This window comes from Schistosoma haematobium, chromosome 2 (assembly GCF_000699445.3).
Source record: "Schistosoma haematobium chromosome 2, whole genome shotgun sequence".
Taxonomy (NCBI): Eukaryota; Metazoa; Platyhelminthes; class Trematoda; order Strigeidida; family Schistosomatidae; genus Schistosoma; species Schistosoma haematobium.
The window spans coordinates 8,146,901-8,163,617 of record NC_067197.1 but is presented as its reverse complement, the minus strand read 5'-3'; the positions used below and the strand labels follow the sequence as shown (position 1 = coordinate 8,163,617).

Sequence of the window (16,717 nt, the reverse complement as noted above, 5' to 3'; positions counted from 1 at the left end):
TAGGATATACATTACGCAAATCGTCAAACTGCATCACGAGGCAAGCTCTAACTTGGAATCCTGAAGGGAAGCGGAAAAGAGGAAGGCCAAAGAACACATTACGTCGGATAATAGAAGCAGATATGAAAAGGATGAATTACAACTGGAAGGAGCTGGAAAGGATTGCCCAGGACAGGGTTGGATGGAGAATGCTGGTGAGCGACGTATGCTCCTTCACGAGGAGTAACAGGTGTAAGTAAAAAAAAGTAAAGTAATTCTCAAGTTTCTTTAGATCAACCGAGGATTTGGAGAAATTTTTCAAAGATTGTTTGCTTTTCTTCAACCTCACATTCAGTTGTCTCGAAGTTTCTCCCGATTATGACAGTTAATCTCATAGGCAGCTTTCTGTTGTTCATCATGGTATATTTCAAAATAATAAACGTTTTTTATATTACAACAATACTTACGTAATCAGTTATTTTAACCTGTAATGGCCCGTTTGATCAGACTACTATTTAGATTGTTCGAATGTTTGTTATTGCTTATTCTCGTCATATCATCGTCGACTTAAATCGCGTTATCCAATAACGGAATTAAATAAGTCGAATAACGAGAATTGACTTGAGAATACATATATTTCGTACATGAAGCGAATGAAACATAGCAAAGCAAAAATGACGCGTATGGAAGATGGCTGGGAAGCCAACTCCATCTTTGTCAAGCGTTACTCAATATTTATAGTCAGACAAAATAAAGCTACAGACATGTGATTAATGCGATAAGAAGGGCATACACATATACGCGCTCATATAAAAACAGTCAAGACTGACAAGCGAATAATTGACAAGGTCAAAATATGGTTCAAGTAAAATGAATAAAATAGGATGTCCGGAAGTTAGAATAAGGTATATGGGCTTGCCATAATAACTGACACTACAAACCTATTGGTTGAATAATGTTCAAGGTCATTTTATTACTGATTCACTATGGCTTTTATGGGCAATAGTAGGCTTATATGTACATACCGTTAATTGGACCGTGACGATTCTACAGTTATGTATTTTCGTCTCAAGTGTTTTGGCCAGGAAATCATCACCATGGTTTAAAACAGAGAATAGCAATGCGAAAAAAAATCCATAAAAACAATATTTGAGGAATAATTATTCTATTGAGAAACCGTGACTGGTGGATTTCAACAATATCTGGGGTCATAGTCAAAGAAAGAGGGTTGAGAAATTTCATGAATTGATGAACTTCAAATGATAACACCAGTGGATCTTGGTTCATTGGTTTAGAAGTTAGGAATTCATGTGCAAGACCGGAAGGCCTACGTTTAACTCTATGTAGTAGAGCTCCAAACTAGAATGAAATAACTAACTATCTAATATGTGAAAATTATATTTGAAATATTCTCAGCGATTGAAATTTAACTAATTCCAACGTTTCGTCCAGCTAACTTGTCTGGACGAAACGTTGGAATTAGTTAAATTTCAATCGCTGAGAATATTTCAAATATAATTTTCACATATAATGACTTCTCTATACTCGGCGCTCAATTACTGTCAAACTATTCGTTCTAATCTTGACGAATATTCGTATAACTAACTATCTAATACTTCCAACTTTCCAATGATGATCTAACTAAGATCAGTTCATGATTTAAAAATTATAAAAATTCTAAAAGATTTAGAAATGAACTATGCTTTTTTTTGTAGACAGATAATCTAGTAGCCATCTTCTCACATTTTAGCAATCACAATCAATATTCCATTGCTGAGGATTCCTGCAATAGAACGAAATGGTCGTCCAGTGCTTTCAGGATTTCTGTGGTGATCTAGATGAATAGTACATATAAAATAGAGTCATTTACATTAGTAACTAAATTACATTCATTTAATCAGTATTCAAATGATCTCAACATACACAATATAGATCGTAACATTGTGATCGATAAATTATAGATGTGATTTGATGTTTTAAAATTGGCAGTAAATAATGGTACAAGTTTTAAATTTCGTTGTTTCGAAAGAAAAAAAAATTGTGTCTATGGAAATAAAAAGTTACGTTAATTTCCATTGGAAATCTGTTCAATTAATGATTTATTCACATAGTTTTGTTTTATTTAATTCTCAAGTGAATATTTAACAAGGTTTAATTATTCATGTGAACAATATAAATATATATGTAGTTTAGTTGCTTATTGACTGTTTATTTTCATTGTGTTAGATGCGTTACATTTTGTTCGAAACAAATTGACGTTTATATGATGTTTTCTTTAGGATTCATTTTTATAGGGTAACGCTTTTAATCTAATTAATGCCTATACCTTATTGGTGGATATTTGTAATGTTTCGACTATTCTAAGTGATTTGATATTGTGTATACTTTTTAGATGTTTGATGGTTATCAGTAGTTCATTTGATACTTATCACTGTAACATACGCCCCTAAATGCCCTGGTACGGCCGAGAGTGGGCATAGTCCGCTCTCCCTCTCCAAATGCTCTCACATGGACACTCGTATATAGCTTCTGTCAGGGAAGTCCTACTCACTGCCTTCTTGTGGCATTACTGTTGTTTACGAAATTGAGAGGACGTAAAGCGAATGTCCGGCACTCTAACTGGGTTGGTGGACATGGAGAGTCCACCTAGGGGAGTTGGAAAACCCTGATTCCAAACCAATGGTGAACATGCGTTCCAGTATCCTGAAGGGACAAATAGTGTACAAACCTATCGTTGGTCACCGGCTACCATGGGACTGCATCTCTTGACGTTGCTACACTGCCTTGTGAATCAGACCTTTAGGTCGAAGGCTCCGGGTGTGGCCTCCTAAGAAAACCACCTGCTTCGGTTTCGGCACCTGGGCAGTATCACAGCCCTCACACATATCAAATGAGATTTGTGTGGCGCATATGTATTTGGTGCCTCCTTGTACCAATATCTATGTGTTAAAATAAAATAAACCTGTGACATACATTCAATGTTGATGTATCTGATTCAGACAATAGGATTCAAACCTATCCATTCAGCTTCATACTTTTAGATGCTACTAGTGAATTATTCGACCTTAAACTGATTGTCCTGTAGGAATGAGATACTAACAGCTGAATAGATAACTAGTATGAAATCTAGATCCACAGTTTTCTCCTAACTACCACCAACTCCCTACTAAGTGGACATAGTGCACACGATGTCAGGTTGCTTAAATTAGAGAATTAACTGCAACTTGATCTATAGAATTTGATCAGCATTAAGGTTCACGTAAACAGGGTATGGTCACTAGTCAATAATCAATCGATTGTAAATATTTCGTTTTTACAGGACACCCCATTGAGGTTCTAACGGTTTATTGGTTACGTCACTGGCCGTCGGAATTACATTTGTAAATTTAGTGTTTTAAAGAGGTTTTAATAAGTAATGTGATAAATTTCGTTTCATTCATTTTAATTGTCAGTTTCACTATCGAATACGTTGGCCGATTTACCGATCTTGGATGTTATTATCAACACCAGTCAGAATGGAGCTGTCTAGAATACAGGATGAATACAGTAAATTTCATACATATTCCTAATCATTAATACAGTTTTTGGTGTGTGTGGAGTGCCTGTCAGTCTATCAGAAAGTACCAGTTCACTCGACACTCATGTATCTACTTTTTAAGTTAGTGGACATATCTAGATTTGAGATATTTATAATAGTCATCTTTAAGCATTACCCGAATATTTTTCAACCACCAAAGGAGTTATGTTAAGTTAGTGAATCAATGAACCGTTTGACTTGGTGGACATTTGCTAACTGAAGGGTTTTTTAAATATTTAAGCTATATGCACTTACCACCAATCCTGATATGGTATTTTAATGAAGATAGGTACTGACTAGACAAAGTAATTGACTGTTATTCTAATTCGTCTAGAGAGCAACACACCCTCTGATGTCTTTATAATAATTTTAAGGCATATGTTAAAACCTTAAATTGAATGGAATCCAATTGATCACAATACTGTTCACTATTATTCTGTTTAACTTCATTCAGTATACAATACTTTGACATTATAATTCTTTGTTATTAGTGACCAGCTGTTGTCAATCATGAATACTTCACATAAAACTTCTCTGTTAACTTGAACTTATCAAATGATAATATCTAAATGTATGAAAATTGGTAATATGAAATTAATTAAGTAGATTTCAGTCCCATGTGATAAATAAATTTCAATTGTCGAAGTGATGAGTCAATTGAAGCTAGGTCACCATGAAAAACCTGGAAGCAACGGACGGCCGTTTCGTCTTAATATGGTAGTCCTTCAATTAATTCATGAGTTCAACTATTAAAATTGATATAATATCCACAAAACCCGTCTCTGATTATAATCATCATATGCTCACTAATGACTGCTTCAAGAGGTACTTCCTAGAGTTCTAGTGAGAAGCAAAGACCAGTGGAGTTTAACCGGGTCTGTTGTGAGATAGTAATTCACTGATGACAATGGTGGACGGTGGCGCAACTTCGTAGATTGGTTAAGGTTAGACATTAACACCGTCGGATGCCGGCCGGCTCAATGGTGTAGAGGTTAAGAGTTCGCGCACGAGACTGGTAGGTTCTTGATTCCAATATTGCGAGGTGGGATCGTGGAGGAGGAATTTATGTTAACTTAATCATTTTATAAACTGTCTGTCTAAATGTTATGACCTTGGATGTCTGGTTTTTCTATCGCACGATTTATCTACCAATCCGAATACGACTTATACGAATCTTCACACTAGGCCAACCAATGACGTTCAACCGGTGTGGGCAGTTTAGCGTCCTTATTGGTCCTATGTCCTACGAGCCCTTCCACTTGAGTACAGAACACAATACCAGCTTCCGAATCAGAGCAGATCATTTATTTCAGACATACTTGGTTTATATATCAATCACGCAGACCGCAACGTACCATAAAATAGGAAATAATACTTGTACACAAATAAGCCAAAAAGTGGCTGTGAATGTGGGAGGCATTAGTTAATAAACTGAACATAACTTAAGAAGCGTAAATCGTACAATAATAAATTATAGGTCAAAATAAAGCTTATCATAAAAGGAATACAAATATACATAGTGTAATTGTTGAGTAGTTATACAATAAGGATATTATAGAATATTAGTCCATGAATAGTCCTCGGAAATTACCTGTAACTTAATCTTCACCGGATATAACACCTCCCTTTTTTTTAAGATTCCAAGTTTAGATTCTGATTTTAGAAAAATTATGTGTAACTATAAATACTCCAACATTCTCCTCCTCCGCGAAATAATGTTGGGTCCTTATGTCTCCAAATTACAACTAATAGGACTTTGATTAAACCATGTTTCTCGTATTGAATGGAGAATCCACTAAAAATGACTAGATGATGATGAACGACCATCGACTTGGGGTCCTTACTTCCAAATTCATTATGAATCTCGTTAGTAGATAATGAGTCATTAAGAAAGTCAACGCCTAACAAAATTAAATTAGATTTTTGACCATCATTTGAAACAGCCGATATATTTTCATTTTTATAAGAAATCTCATCAAAATTCTGTGCATTATTATAAGAACCCATATCTAGTACATTGTCATGAGAAATTAGATAATCCAGTTCAATATAAATTTTTGTCTCCCAATTATTTTGAGTAACATTTGGTACAGTTGGGTTCATCGTGTTGCCCCAGTTATTTTCTGAATACGAGTCCCCACAGCTTTCTCGACTAATAGCACGTGGATCACAATTTTGTTCGAGCTGGAGTTTATTTTCAGAGCTAGACAGAACCAGTAGCGTTTCATTCAATTCTGGACTCTGGGCTTCATCTACAGGATCTGGTTCTTGATCATCTGGTATTGTCACAACTTCATGAGCATTTAGAACAGTATTTTCTTGCTGTGAGCCGGATACGTTACAAATATTACGTTCTGATTCAGGTATAAAGGGATGTGAATCCTCCACAGGATATGCTTCTGAATTGTCCATTGCTGCACCATTATCTGCAACATAAATAGATTCCTTATTTTCTGGTTGAATGAAAAGTCTGCCCAAAACTGTTTCAAATAGTTGTTGTTGCAAGACTAACATCTGCTGGTTCTGTTGTTGTTGGAAGGCTAACATCTGCTGGTGCTGTAGCTGTAATATTAACTGCAACTGTTCTAAAGAAATCGACATTTTTTTGTGCCAATAATAATATTAACGCCAAAAATCACCGGCAATTATAACAGCTAATTTATTTCCAAAATCTGAGTCAGCACTTGTTGTATTATTATTATTATTATTTTGTTGCCAAAATCCCCGTCGCCAATTGTTATGACCTTGGATGTCTGGTTTTTCTATCGCACGATTTATCTACCAATCCGAATACGACTTATACGAATCTTCACACTAGGCCAACCAATGACGTTCAACCGGTGTGGGCAGTTTAGCGTCCTTATTGGTCCTATGTCCTACGAGCCCTTCCACTTGAGTACAGAACACAATACCAGCTTCCGAATCAGAGCAGATCATTTATTTCAGACATACTTGGTTTATATATCAATCACGCAGACCGCAACGTACCATAAAATAGGAAATAATACTTGTACACAAATAAGCCAAAAAGTGGCTGTGAATGTGGGAGGCATTAGTTAATAAACTGAACATAACTTAAGAAGCGTAAATCGTACAATAATAAATTATAGGTCAAAATAAAGCTTATCATAAAAGGAATACAAATATACATAGTGTAATTGTTGAGTAGTTATACAATAAGGATATTATAGAATATTAGTCCATGAATAGTCCTCGGAAATTACCTGTAACTTAATCTTCACCGGATATAACACCTCCCTTTTTTTTTAAGATTCCAAGTTTAGATTCTGATTTTAGAAAAAATTATGTGTAACTATAAATACTCCAACATTCTCCTCCTCCGCGAAATAATGTTGGGTCCTTATGTCTCCAAATTACAACTAATAGGACTTTGATTAAACCATGTTTCTCGTATTGAATGGAGAATCCACTAAAAATGACTAGATGATGATGAACGACCATCGACTTGGGGTCCTTACTTCCAAATTCATTATGAATCTCGTTAGTAGATAATGAGTCATTAAGAAAGTCAACGCCTAACAAAATTAAATTAGATTTTTGACCATCATTTGAAACAGCCGATATATTTTCATTTTTATAAGAAATCTCATCAAAATTCTGTGCATTATTATAAGAACCCATATCTAGTACATTGTCATGAGAAATTAGATAATCCAGTTCAATATAAATTTTTGTCTCCCAATTATTTTGAGTAACATTTGGTACAGTTGGGTTCATCGTGTTGCCCCAGTTATTTTCTGAATACGAGTCCCCACAGCTTTCTCGACTAATAGCACGTGGATCACAATTTTGTTCGAGCTGGAGTTTATTTTCAGAGCTAGACAGAACCAGTAGCGTTTCATTCAATTCTGGACTCTGGGCTTCATCTACAGGATCTGGTTCTTGATCATCTGGTATTGTCACAACTTCATGAGCATTTAGAACAGTATTTTCTTGCTGTGAGCCGGATACGTTACAAATATTACGTTCTGATTCAGGTATAAAGGGATGTGAATCCTCCACAGGATATGCTTCTGAATTGTCCATTGCTGCACCATTATCTGCAACATAAATAGATTCCTTATTTTCTGGTTGAATGAAAAGTCTGCCCAAAACTGTTTCAAATAGTTGTTGTTGCAAGACTAACATCTGCTGGTTCTGTTGTTGTTGGAAGGCTAACATCTGCTGGTGCTGTAGCTGTAATATTAACTGCAACTGTTCTAAAGAAATCGACATTTTTTGTGCCAATAATAATATTAACGCCAAAAATCACCGGCAATTATAACAGCTAATTTATTTCCAAAATCTGAGTCAGCACTTGTTGTATTATTATTATTATTATTTTGTTGCCAAAATCCCCGTCGCCAATTGTTATGACCTTGGATGTCTGGTTTTTCTATCGCACGATTTATCTACCAATCCGAATACGACTTATACGAATCTTCACACTAGGCCAACCAATGACGTTCAACCGGTGTGGGCAGTTTAGCGTCCTTATTGGTCCTATGTCCTACGAGCCCTTCCACTTGAGTACAGAACACAATACCAGCTTCCGAATCAGAGCAGATCATTTATTTCAGACATACTTGGTTTATATATCAATCACGCAGACCGCAACGTACCATAAAATAGGAAATAATACTTGTACACAAATAAGCCAAAAAGTGGCTGTGAATGTGGGAGGCATTAGTTAATAAACTGAACATAACTTAAGAAGCGTAAATCGTACAATAATAAATTATAGGTCAAAATAAAGCTTATCATAAAAGGAATACAAATATACATAGTGTAATTGTTGAGTAGTTATACAATAAGGATATTATAGAATATTAGTCCATGAATAGTCCTCGGAAATTACCTGTAACTTAATCTTCACCGGATATAACACCTCCCTTTTTTTTTAAGATTCCAAGTTTAGATTCTGATTTTAGAAAAAATTATGTGTAACTATAAATACTCCAACATTCTCCTCCTCCGCGAAATAATGTTGGGTCCTTATGTCTCCAAATTACAACTAATAGGACTTTGATTAAACCATGTTTCTCGTATTGAATGGAGAATCCACTAAAAATGACTAGATGATGATGAACGACCATCGACTTGGGGTCCTTACTTCCAAATTCATTATGAATCTCGTTAGTAGATAATGAGTCATTAAGAAAGTCAACGCCTAACAAAATTAAATTAGATTTTTGACCATCATTTGAAACAGCCGATATATTTTCATTTTTATAAGAAATCTCATCAAAATTCTGTGCATTATTATAAGAACCCATATCTAGTACATTGTCATGAGAAATTAGATAATCCAGTTCAATATAAATTTTTGTCTCCCAATTATTTTGAGTAACATTTGGTACAGTTGGGTTCATCGTGTTGCCCCAGTTATTTTCTGAATACGAGTCCCCACAGCTTTCTCGACTAATAGCACGTGGATCACAATTTTGTTCGAGCTGGAGTTTATTTTCAGAGCTAGACAGAACCAGTAGCGTTTCATTCAATTCTGGACTCTGGGCTTCATCTACAGGATCTGGTTCTTGATCATCTGGTATTGTCACAACTTCATGAGCATTTAGAACAGTATTTTCTTGCTGTGAGCCGGATACGTTACAAATATTACGTTCTGATTCAGGTATAAAGGGATGTGAATCCTCCACAGGATATGCTTCTGAATTGTCCATTGCTGCACCATTATCTGCAACATAAATAGATTCCTTATTTTCTGGTTGAATGAAAAGTCTGCCCAAAACTGTTTCAAATAGTTGTTGTTGCAAGACTAACATCTGCTGGTTCTGTTGTTGTTGGAAGGCTAACATCTGCTGGTGCTGTAGCTGTAATATTAACTGCAACTGTTCTAAAGAAATCGACATTTTTTGTGCCAATAATAATATTAACGCCAAAAATCACCGGCAATTATAACAGCTAATTTATTTCCAAAATCTGAGTCAGCACTTGTTGTATTATTATTATTATTATTTTGTTGCCAAAATCCCCGTCGCCAATTGTTATGACCTTGGATGTCTGGTTTTTCTATCGCACGATTTATCTACCAATCCGAATACGACTTATACGAATCTTCACACTAGGCCAACCAATGACGTTCAACCGGTGTGGGCAGTTTAGCGTCCTTATTGGTCCTATGTCCTACGAGCCCTTCCACTTGAGTACAGAACACAATACCAGCTTCCGAATCAGAGCAGATCATTTATTTCAGACATACTTGGTTTATATATCAATCACGCAGACCGCAACGTACCATAAAATAGGAAATAATACTTGTACACAAATAAGCCAAAAAGTGGCTGTGAATGTGGGAGGCATTAGTTAATAAACTGAACATAACTTAAGAAGCGTAAATCGTACAATAATAAATTATAGGTCAAAATAAAGCTTATCATAAAAGGAATACAAATATACATAGTGTAATTGTTGAGTAGTTATACAATAAGGATATTATAGAATATTAGTCCATGAATAGTCCTCGGAAATTACCTGTAACTTAATCTTCACCGGATATAACACCTCCCTTTTTTTTAAGATTCCAAGTTTAGATTCTGATTTTAGAAAAAATTATGTGTAACTATAAATACTCCAACATTCTCCTCCTCCGCGAAATAATGTTGGGTCCTTATGTCTCCAAATTACAACTAATAGGACTTTGATTAAACCATGTTTCTCGTATTGAATGGAGAATCCACTAAAAATGACTAGATGATGATGAACGACCATCGACTTGGGGTCCTTACTTCCAAATTCATTATGAATCTCGTTAGTAGATAATGAGTCATTAAGAAAGTCAACGCCTAACAAAATTAAATTAGATTTTTGACCATCATTTGAAACAGCCGATATATTTTCATTTTTATAAGAAATCTCATCAAAATTCTGTGCATTATTATAAGAACCCATATCTAGTACATTGTCATGAGAAATTAGATAATCCAGTTCAATATAAATTTTTGTCTCCCAATTATTTTGAGTAACATTTGGTACAGTTGGGTTCATCGTGTTGCCCCAGTTATTTTCTGAATACGAGTCCCCACAGCTTTCTCGACTAATAGCACGTGGATCACAATTTTGTTCGAGCTGGAGTTTATTTTCAGAGCTAGACAGAACCAGTAGCGTTTCATTCAATTCTGGACTCTGGGCTTCATCTACAGGATCTGGTTCTTGATCATCTGGTATTGTCACAACTTCATGAGCATTTAGAACAGTATTTTCTTGCTGTGAGCCGGATACGTTACAAATATTACGTTCTGATTCAGGTATAAAGGGATGTGAATCCTCCACAGGATATGCTTCTGAATTGTCCATTGCTGCACCATTATCTGCAACATAAATAGATTCCTTATTTTCTGGTTGAATGAAAAGTCTGCCCAAAACTGTTTCAAATAGTTGTTGTTGCAAGACTAACATCTGCTGGTTCTGTTGTTGTTGGAAGGCTAACATCTGCTGGTGCTGTAGCTGTAATATTAACTGCAACTGTTCTAAAGAAATCGACATTTTTTGTGCCAATAATAATATTAACGCCAAAAATCACCGGCAATTATAACAGCTAATTTATTTCCAAAATCTGAGTCAGCACTTGTTGTATTATTATTATTATTATTTTGTTGCCAAAATCCCCGTCGCCAATTGTTATGACCTTGGATGTCTGGTTTTTCTATCGCACGATTTATCTACCAATCCGAATACGACTTATACGAATCTTCACACTAGGCCAACCAATGACGTTCAACCGGTGTGGGCAGTTTAGCGTCCTTATTGGTCCTATGTCCTACGAGCCCTTCCACTTGAGTACAGAACACAATACCAGCTTCCGAATCAGAGCAGATCATTTATTTCAGACATACTTGGTTTATATATCAATCACGCAGACCGCAACGTACCATAAAATAGGAAATAATACTTGTACACAAATAAGCCAAAAAGTGGCTGTGAATGTGGGAGGCATTAGTTAATAAACTGAACATAACTTAAGAAGCGTAAATCGTACAATAATAAATTATAGGTCAAAATAAAGCTTATCATAAAAGGAATACAAATATACATAGTGTAATTGTTGAGTAGTTATACAATAAGGATATTATAGAATATTAGTCCATGAATAGTCCTCGGAAATTACCTGTAACTTAATCTTCACCGGATATAACACCTCCCTTTTTTTTAAGATTCCAAGTTTAGATTCTGATTTTAGAAAAAATTATGTGTAACTATAAATACTCCAACATTCTCCTCCTCCGCGAAATAATGTTGGGTCCTTATGTCTCCAAATTACAACTAATAGGACTTTGATTAAACCATGTTTCTCGTATTGAATGGAGAATCCACTAAAAATGACTAGATGATGATGAACGACCATCGACTTGGGGTCCTTACTTCCAAATTCATTATGAATCTCGTTAGTAGATAATGAGTCATTAAGAAAGTCAACGCCTAACAAAATTAAATTAGATTTTTGACCATCATTTGAAACAGCCGATATATTTTCATTTTTATAAGAAATCTCATCAAAATTCTGTGCATTATTATAAGAACCCATATCTAGTACATTGTCATGAGAAATTAGATAATCCAGTTCAATATAAATTTTTGTCTCCCAATTATTTTGAGTAACATTTGGTACAGTTGGGTTCATCGTGTTGCCCCAGTTATTTTCTGAATACGAGTCCCCACAGCTTTCTCGACTAATAGCACGTGGATCACAATTTTGTTCGAGCTGGAGTTTATTTTCAGAGCTAGACAGAACCAGTAGCGTTTCATTCAATTCTGGACTCTGGGCTTCATCTACAGGATCTGGTTCTTGATCATCTGGTATTGTCACAACTTCATGAGCATTTAGAACAGTATTTTCTTGCTGTGAGCCGGATACGTTACAAATATTACGTTCTGATTCAGGTATAAAGGGATGTGAATCCTCCACAGGATATGCTTCTGAATTGTCCATTGCTGCACCATTATCTGCAACATAAATAGATTCCTTATTTTCTGGTTGAATGAAAAGTCTGCCCAAAACTGTTTCAAATAGTTGTTGTTGCAAGACTAACATCTGCTGGTTCTGTTGTTGTTGGAAGGCTAACATCTGCTGGTGCTGTAGCTGTAATATTAACTGCAACTGTTCTAAAGAAATCGACATTTTTTGTGCCAATAATAATATTAACGCCAAAAATCACCGGCAATTATAACAGCTAATTTATTTCCAAAATCTGAGTCAGCACTTGTTGTATTATTATTATTATTATTTTGTTGCCAAAATCCCCGTCGCCAATTGTTATGACCTTGGATGTCTGGTTTTTCTATCGCACGATTTATCTACCAATCCGAATACGACTTATACGAATCTTCACACTAGGCCAACCAATGACGTTCAACCGGTGTGGGCAGTTTAGCGTCCTTATTGGTCCTATGTCCTACGAGCCCTTCCACTTGAGTACAGAACACAATACCAGCTTCCGAATCAGAGCAGATCATTTATTTCAGACATACTTGGTTTATATATCAATCACGCAGACCGCAACGTACCATAAAATAGGAAATAATACTTGTACACAAATAAGCCAAAAAGTGGCTGTGAATGTGGGAGGCATTAGTTAATAAACTGAACATAACTTAAGAAGCGTAAATCGTACAATAATAAATTATAGGTCAAAATAAAGCTTATCATAAAAGGAATACAAATATACATAGTGTAATTGTTGAGTAGTTATACAATAAGGATATTATAGAATATTAGTCCATGAATAGTCCTCGGAAATTACCTGTAACTTAATCTTCACCGGATATAACACCTCCCTTTTTTTTTAAGATTCCAAGTTTAGATTCTGATTTTAGAAAAAATTATGTGTAACTATAAATACTCCAACATTCTCCTCCTCCGCGAAATAATGTTGGGTCCTTATGTCTCCAAATTACAACTAATAGGACTTTGATTAAACCATGTTTCTCGTATTGAATGGAGAATCCACTAAAAATGACTAGATGATGATGAACGACCATCGACTTGGGGTCCTTACTTCCAAATTCATTATGAATCTCGTTAGTAGATAATGAGTCATTAAGAAAGTCAACGCCTAACAAAATTAAATTAGATTTTTGACCATCATTTGAAACAGCCGATATATTTTCATTTTTATAAGAAATCTCATCAAAATTCTGTGCATTATTATAAGAACCCATATCTAGTACATTGTCATGAGAAATTAGATAATCCAGTTCAATATAAATTTTTGTCTCCCAATTATTTTGAGTAACATTTGGTACAGTTGGGTTCATCGTGTTGCCCCAGTTATTTTCTGAATACGAGTCCCCACAGCTTTCTCGACTAATAGCACGTGGATCACAATTTTGTTCGAGCTGGAGTTTATTTTCAGAGCTAGACAGAACCAGTAGCGTTTCATTCAATTCTGGACTCTGGGCTTCATCTACAGGATCTGGTTCTTGATCATCTGGTATTGTCACAACTTCATGAGCATTTAGAACAGTATTTTCTTGCTGTGAGCCGGATACGTTACAAATATTACGTTCTGATTCAGGTATAAAGGGATGTGAATCCTCCACAGGATATGCTTCTGAATTGTCCATTGCTGCACCATTATCTGCAACATAAATAGATTCCTTATTTTCTGGTTGAATGAAAAGTCTGCCCAAAACTGTTTCAAATAGTTGTTGTTGCAAGACTAACATCTGCTGGTTCTGTTGTTGTTGGAAGGCTAACATCTGCTGGTGCTGTAGCTGTAATATTAACTGCAACTGTTCTAAAGAAATCGACATTTTTTTGTGCCAATAATAATATTAACGCCAAAAATCACCGGCAATTATAACAGCTAATTTATTTCCAAAATCTGAGTCAGCACTTGTTGTATTATTATTATTATTATTTTGTTGCCAAAATCCCCGTCGCCAATTGTTATGACCTTGGATGTCTGGTTTTTCTATCGCACGATTTATCTACCAATCCGAATACGACTTATACGAATCTTCACACTAGGCCAACCAATGACGTTCAACCGGTGTGGGCAGTTTAGCGTCCTTATTGGTCCTATGTCCTACGAGCCCTTCCACTTGAGTACAGAACACAATACCAGCTTCCGAATCAGAGCAGATCATTTATTTCAGACATACTTGGTTTATATATCAATCACGCAGACCGCAACGTACCATAAAATAGGAAATAATACTTGTACACAAATAAGCCAAAAAGTGGCTGTGAATGTGGGAGGCATTAGTTAATAAACTGAACATAACTTAAGAAGCGTAAATCGTACAATAATAAATTATAGGTCAAAATAAAGCTTATCATAAAAGGAATACAAATATACATAGTGTAATTGTTGAGTAGTTATACAATAAGGATATTATAGAATATTAGTCCATGAATAGTCCTCGGAAATTACCTGTAACTTAATCTTCACCGGATATAACACCTCCCTTTTTTTTAAGATTCCAAGTTTAGATTCTGATTTTAGAAAAAATTATGTGTAACTATAAATACTCCAACATTCTCCTCCTCCGCGAAATAATGTTGGGTCCTTATGTCTCCAAATTACAACTAATAGGACTTTGATTAAACCATGTTTCTCGTATTGAATGGAGAATCCACTAAAAATGACTAGATGATGATGAACGACCATCGACTTGGGGTCCTTACTTCCAAATTCATTATGAATCTCGTTAGTAGATAATGAGTCATTAAGAAAGTCAACGCCTAACAAAATTAAATTAGATTTTTGACCATCATTTGAAACAGCCGATATATTTTCATTTTTATAAGAAATCTCATCAAAATTCTGTGCATTATTATAAGAACCCATATCTAGTACATTGTCATGAGAAATTAGATAATCCAGTTCAATATAAATTTTTGTCTCCCAATTATTTTGAGTAACATTTGGTACAGTTGGGTTCATCGTGTTGCCCCAGTTATTTTCTGAATACGAGTCCCCACAGCTTTCTCGACTAATAGCACGTGGATCACAATTTTGTTCGAGCTGGAGTTTATTTTCAGAGCTAGACAGAACCAGTAGCGTTTCATTCAATTCTGGACTCTGGGCTTCATCTACAGGATCTGGTTCTTGATCATCTGGTATTGTCACAACTTCATGAGCATTTAGAACAGTATTTTCTTGCTGTGAGCCGGATACGTTACAAATATTACGTTCTGATTCAGGTATAAAGGGATGTGAATCCTCCACAGGATATGCTTCTGAATTGTCCATTGCTGCACCATTATCTGCAACATAAATAGATTCCTTATTTTCTGGTTGAATGAAAAGTCTGCCCAAAACTGTTTCAAATAGTTGTTGTTGCAAGACTAACATCTGCTGGTTCTGTTGTTGTTGGAAGGCTAACATCTGCTGGTGCTGTAGCTGTAATATTAACTGCAACTGTTCTAAAGAAATCGACATTTTTTTGTGCCAATAATAATATTAACGCCAAAAATCACCGGCAATTATAACAGCTAATTTATTTCCAAAATCTGAGTCAGCACTTGTTGTATTATTATTATTATTATTTTGTTGCCAAAATCCCCGTCGCCAATTGTTATGACCTTGGATGTCTGGTTTTTCTATCGCACGATTTATCTACCAATCCGAATACGACTTATACGAATCTTCACACTAGGCCAACCAATGACGTTCAACCGGTGTGGGCAGTTTAGCGTCCTTATTGGTCCTATGTCCTACGAGCCCTTCCACTTGAGTACAGAACACAATACCAGCTTCCGAATCAGAGCAGATCATTTATTTCAGACATACTTGGTTTATATATCAATCACGCAGACCGCAACGTACCATAAAATAGGAAATAATACTTGTACACAAATAAGCCAAAAAGTGGCTGTGAATGTGGGAGGCATTAGTTAATAAACTGAACATAACTTAAGAAGCGTAAATCGTACAATAATAAATTATAGGTCAAAATAAAGCTTATCATAAAAGGAATACAAATATACATAGTGTAATTGTTGAGTAGTTATACAATAAGGATATTATAGAATATTAGTCCATGAATAGTCCTCGGAAATTACCTGTAACTTAATCTTCACCGGATATAACACCTCCCTTTTTTTTAAGATTCCAAGTTTAGATTCTGATTTTAGAAAAATTATGTGTAACTATAAATACTCCAACATTCTCCTCCTCCGCGAAATAATGTTGGGTC

General features: G+C 35.4%; 1 protein-coding gene across 1 annotated transcript; it reads right to left on the bottom strand.

Moving 5' to 3' along the window:
* Nucleotides 1-14,641: 14,641 nt before the first annotated feature.
* MS3_00006140 (uncharacterized protein) lies at nt 14,642-16,294 on the bottom strand. Its single transcript, XM_051214252.1, has one exon. The coding sequence runs from the start codon at nt 15,958-15,960 to the stop codon at nt 15,028-15,030; it is 933 nt and encodes a 310-aa protein (XP_051067402.1). The 5' UTR covers nt 15,961-16,294; the 3' UTR covers nt 14,642-15,027.
* Nucleotides 16,295-16,717: the final 423 nt, after the last annotated feature.

Excerpts from the sequence above, each read along its gene's own strand:
- MS3_00006140 (XM_051214252.1), bottom strand. The coding sequence starts at position 15,960 with ATGTCGATTTCTTTAGAACAGTTGCAGTTAATATTACAGCTACAGCAC.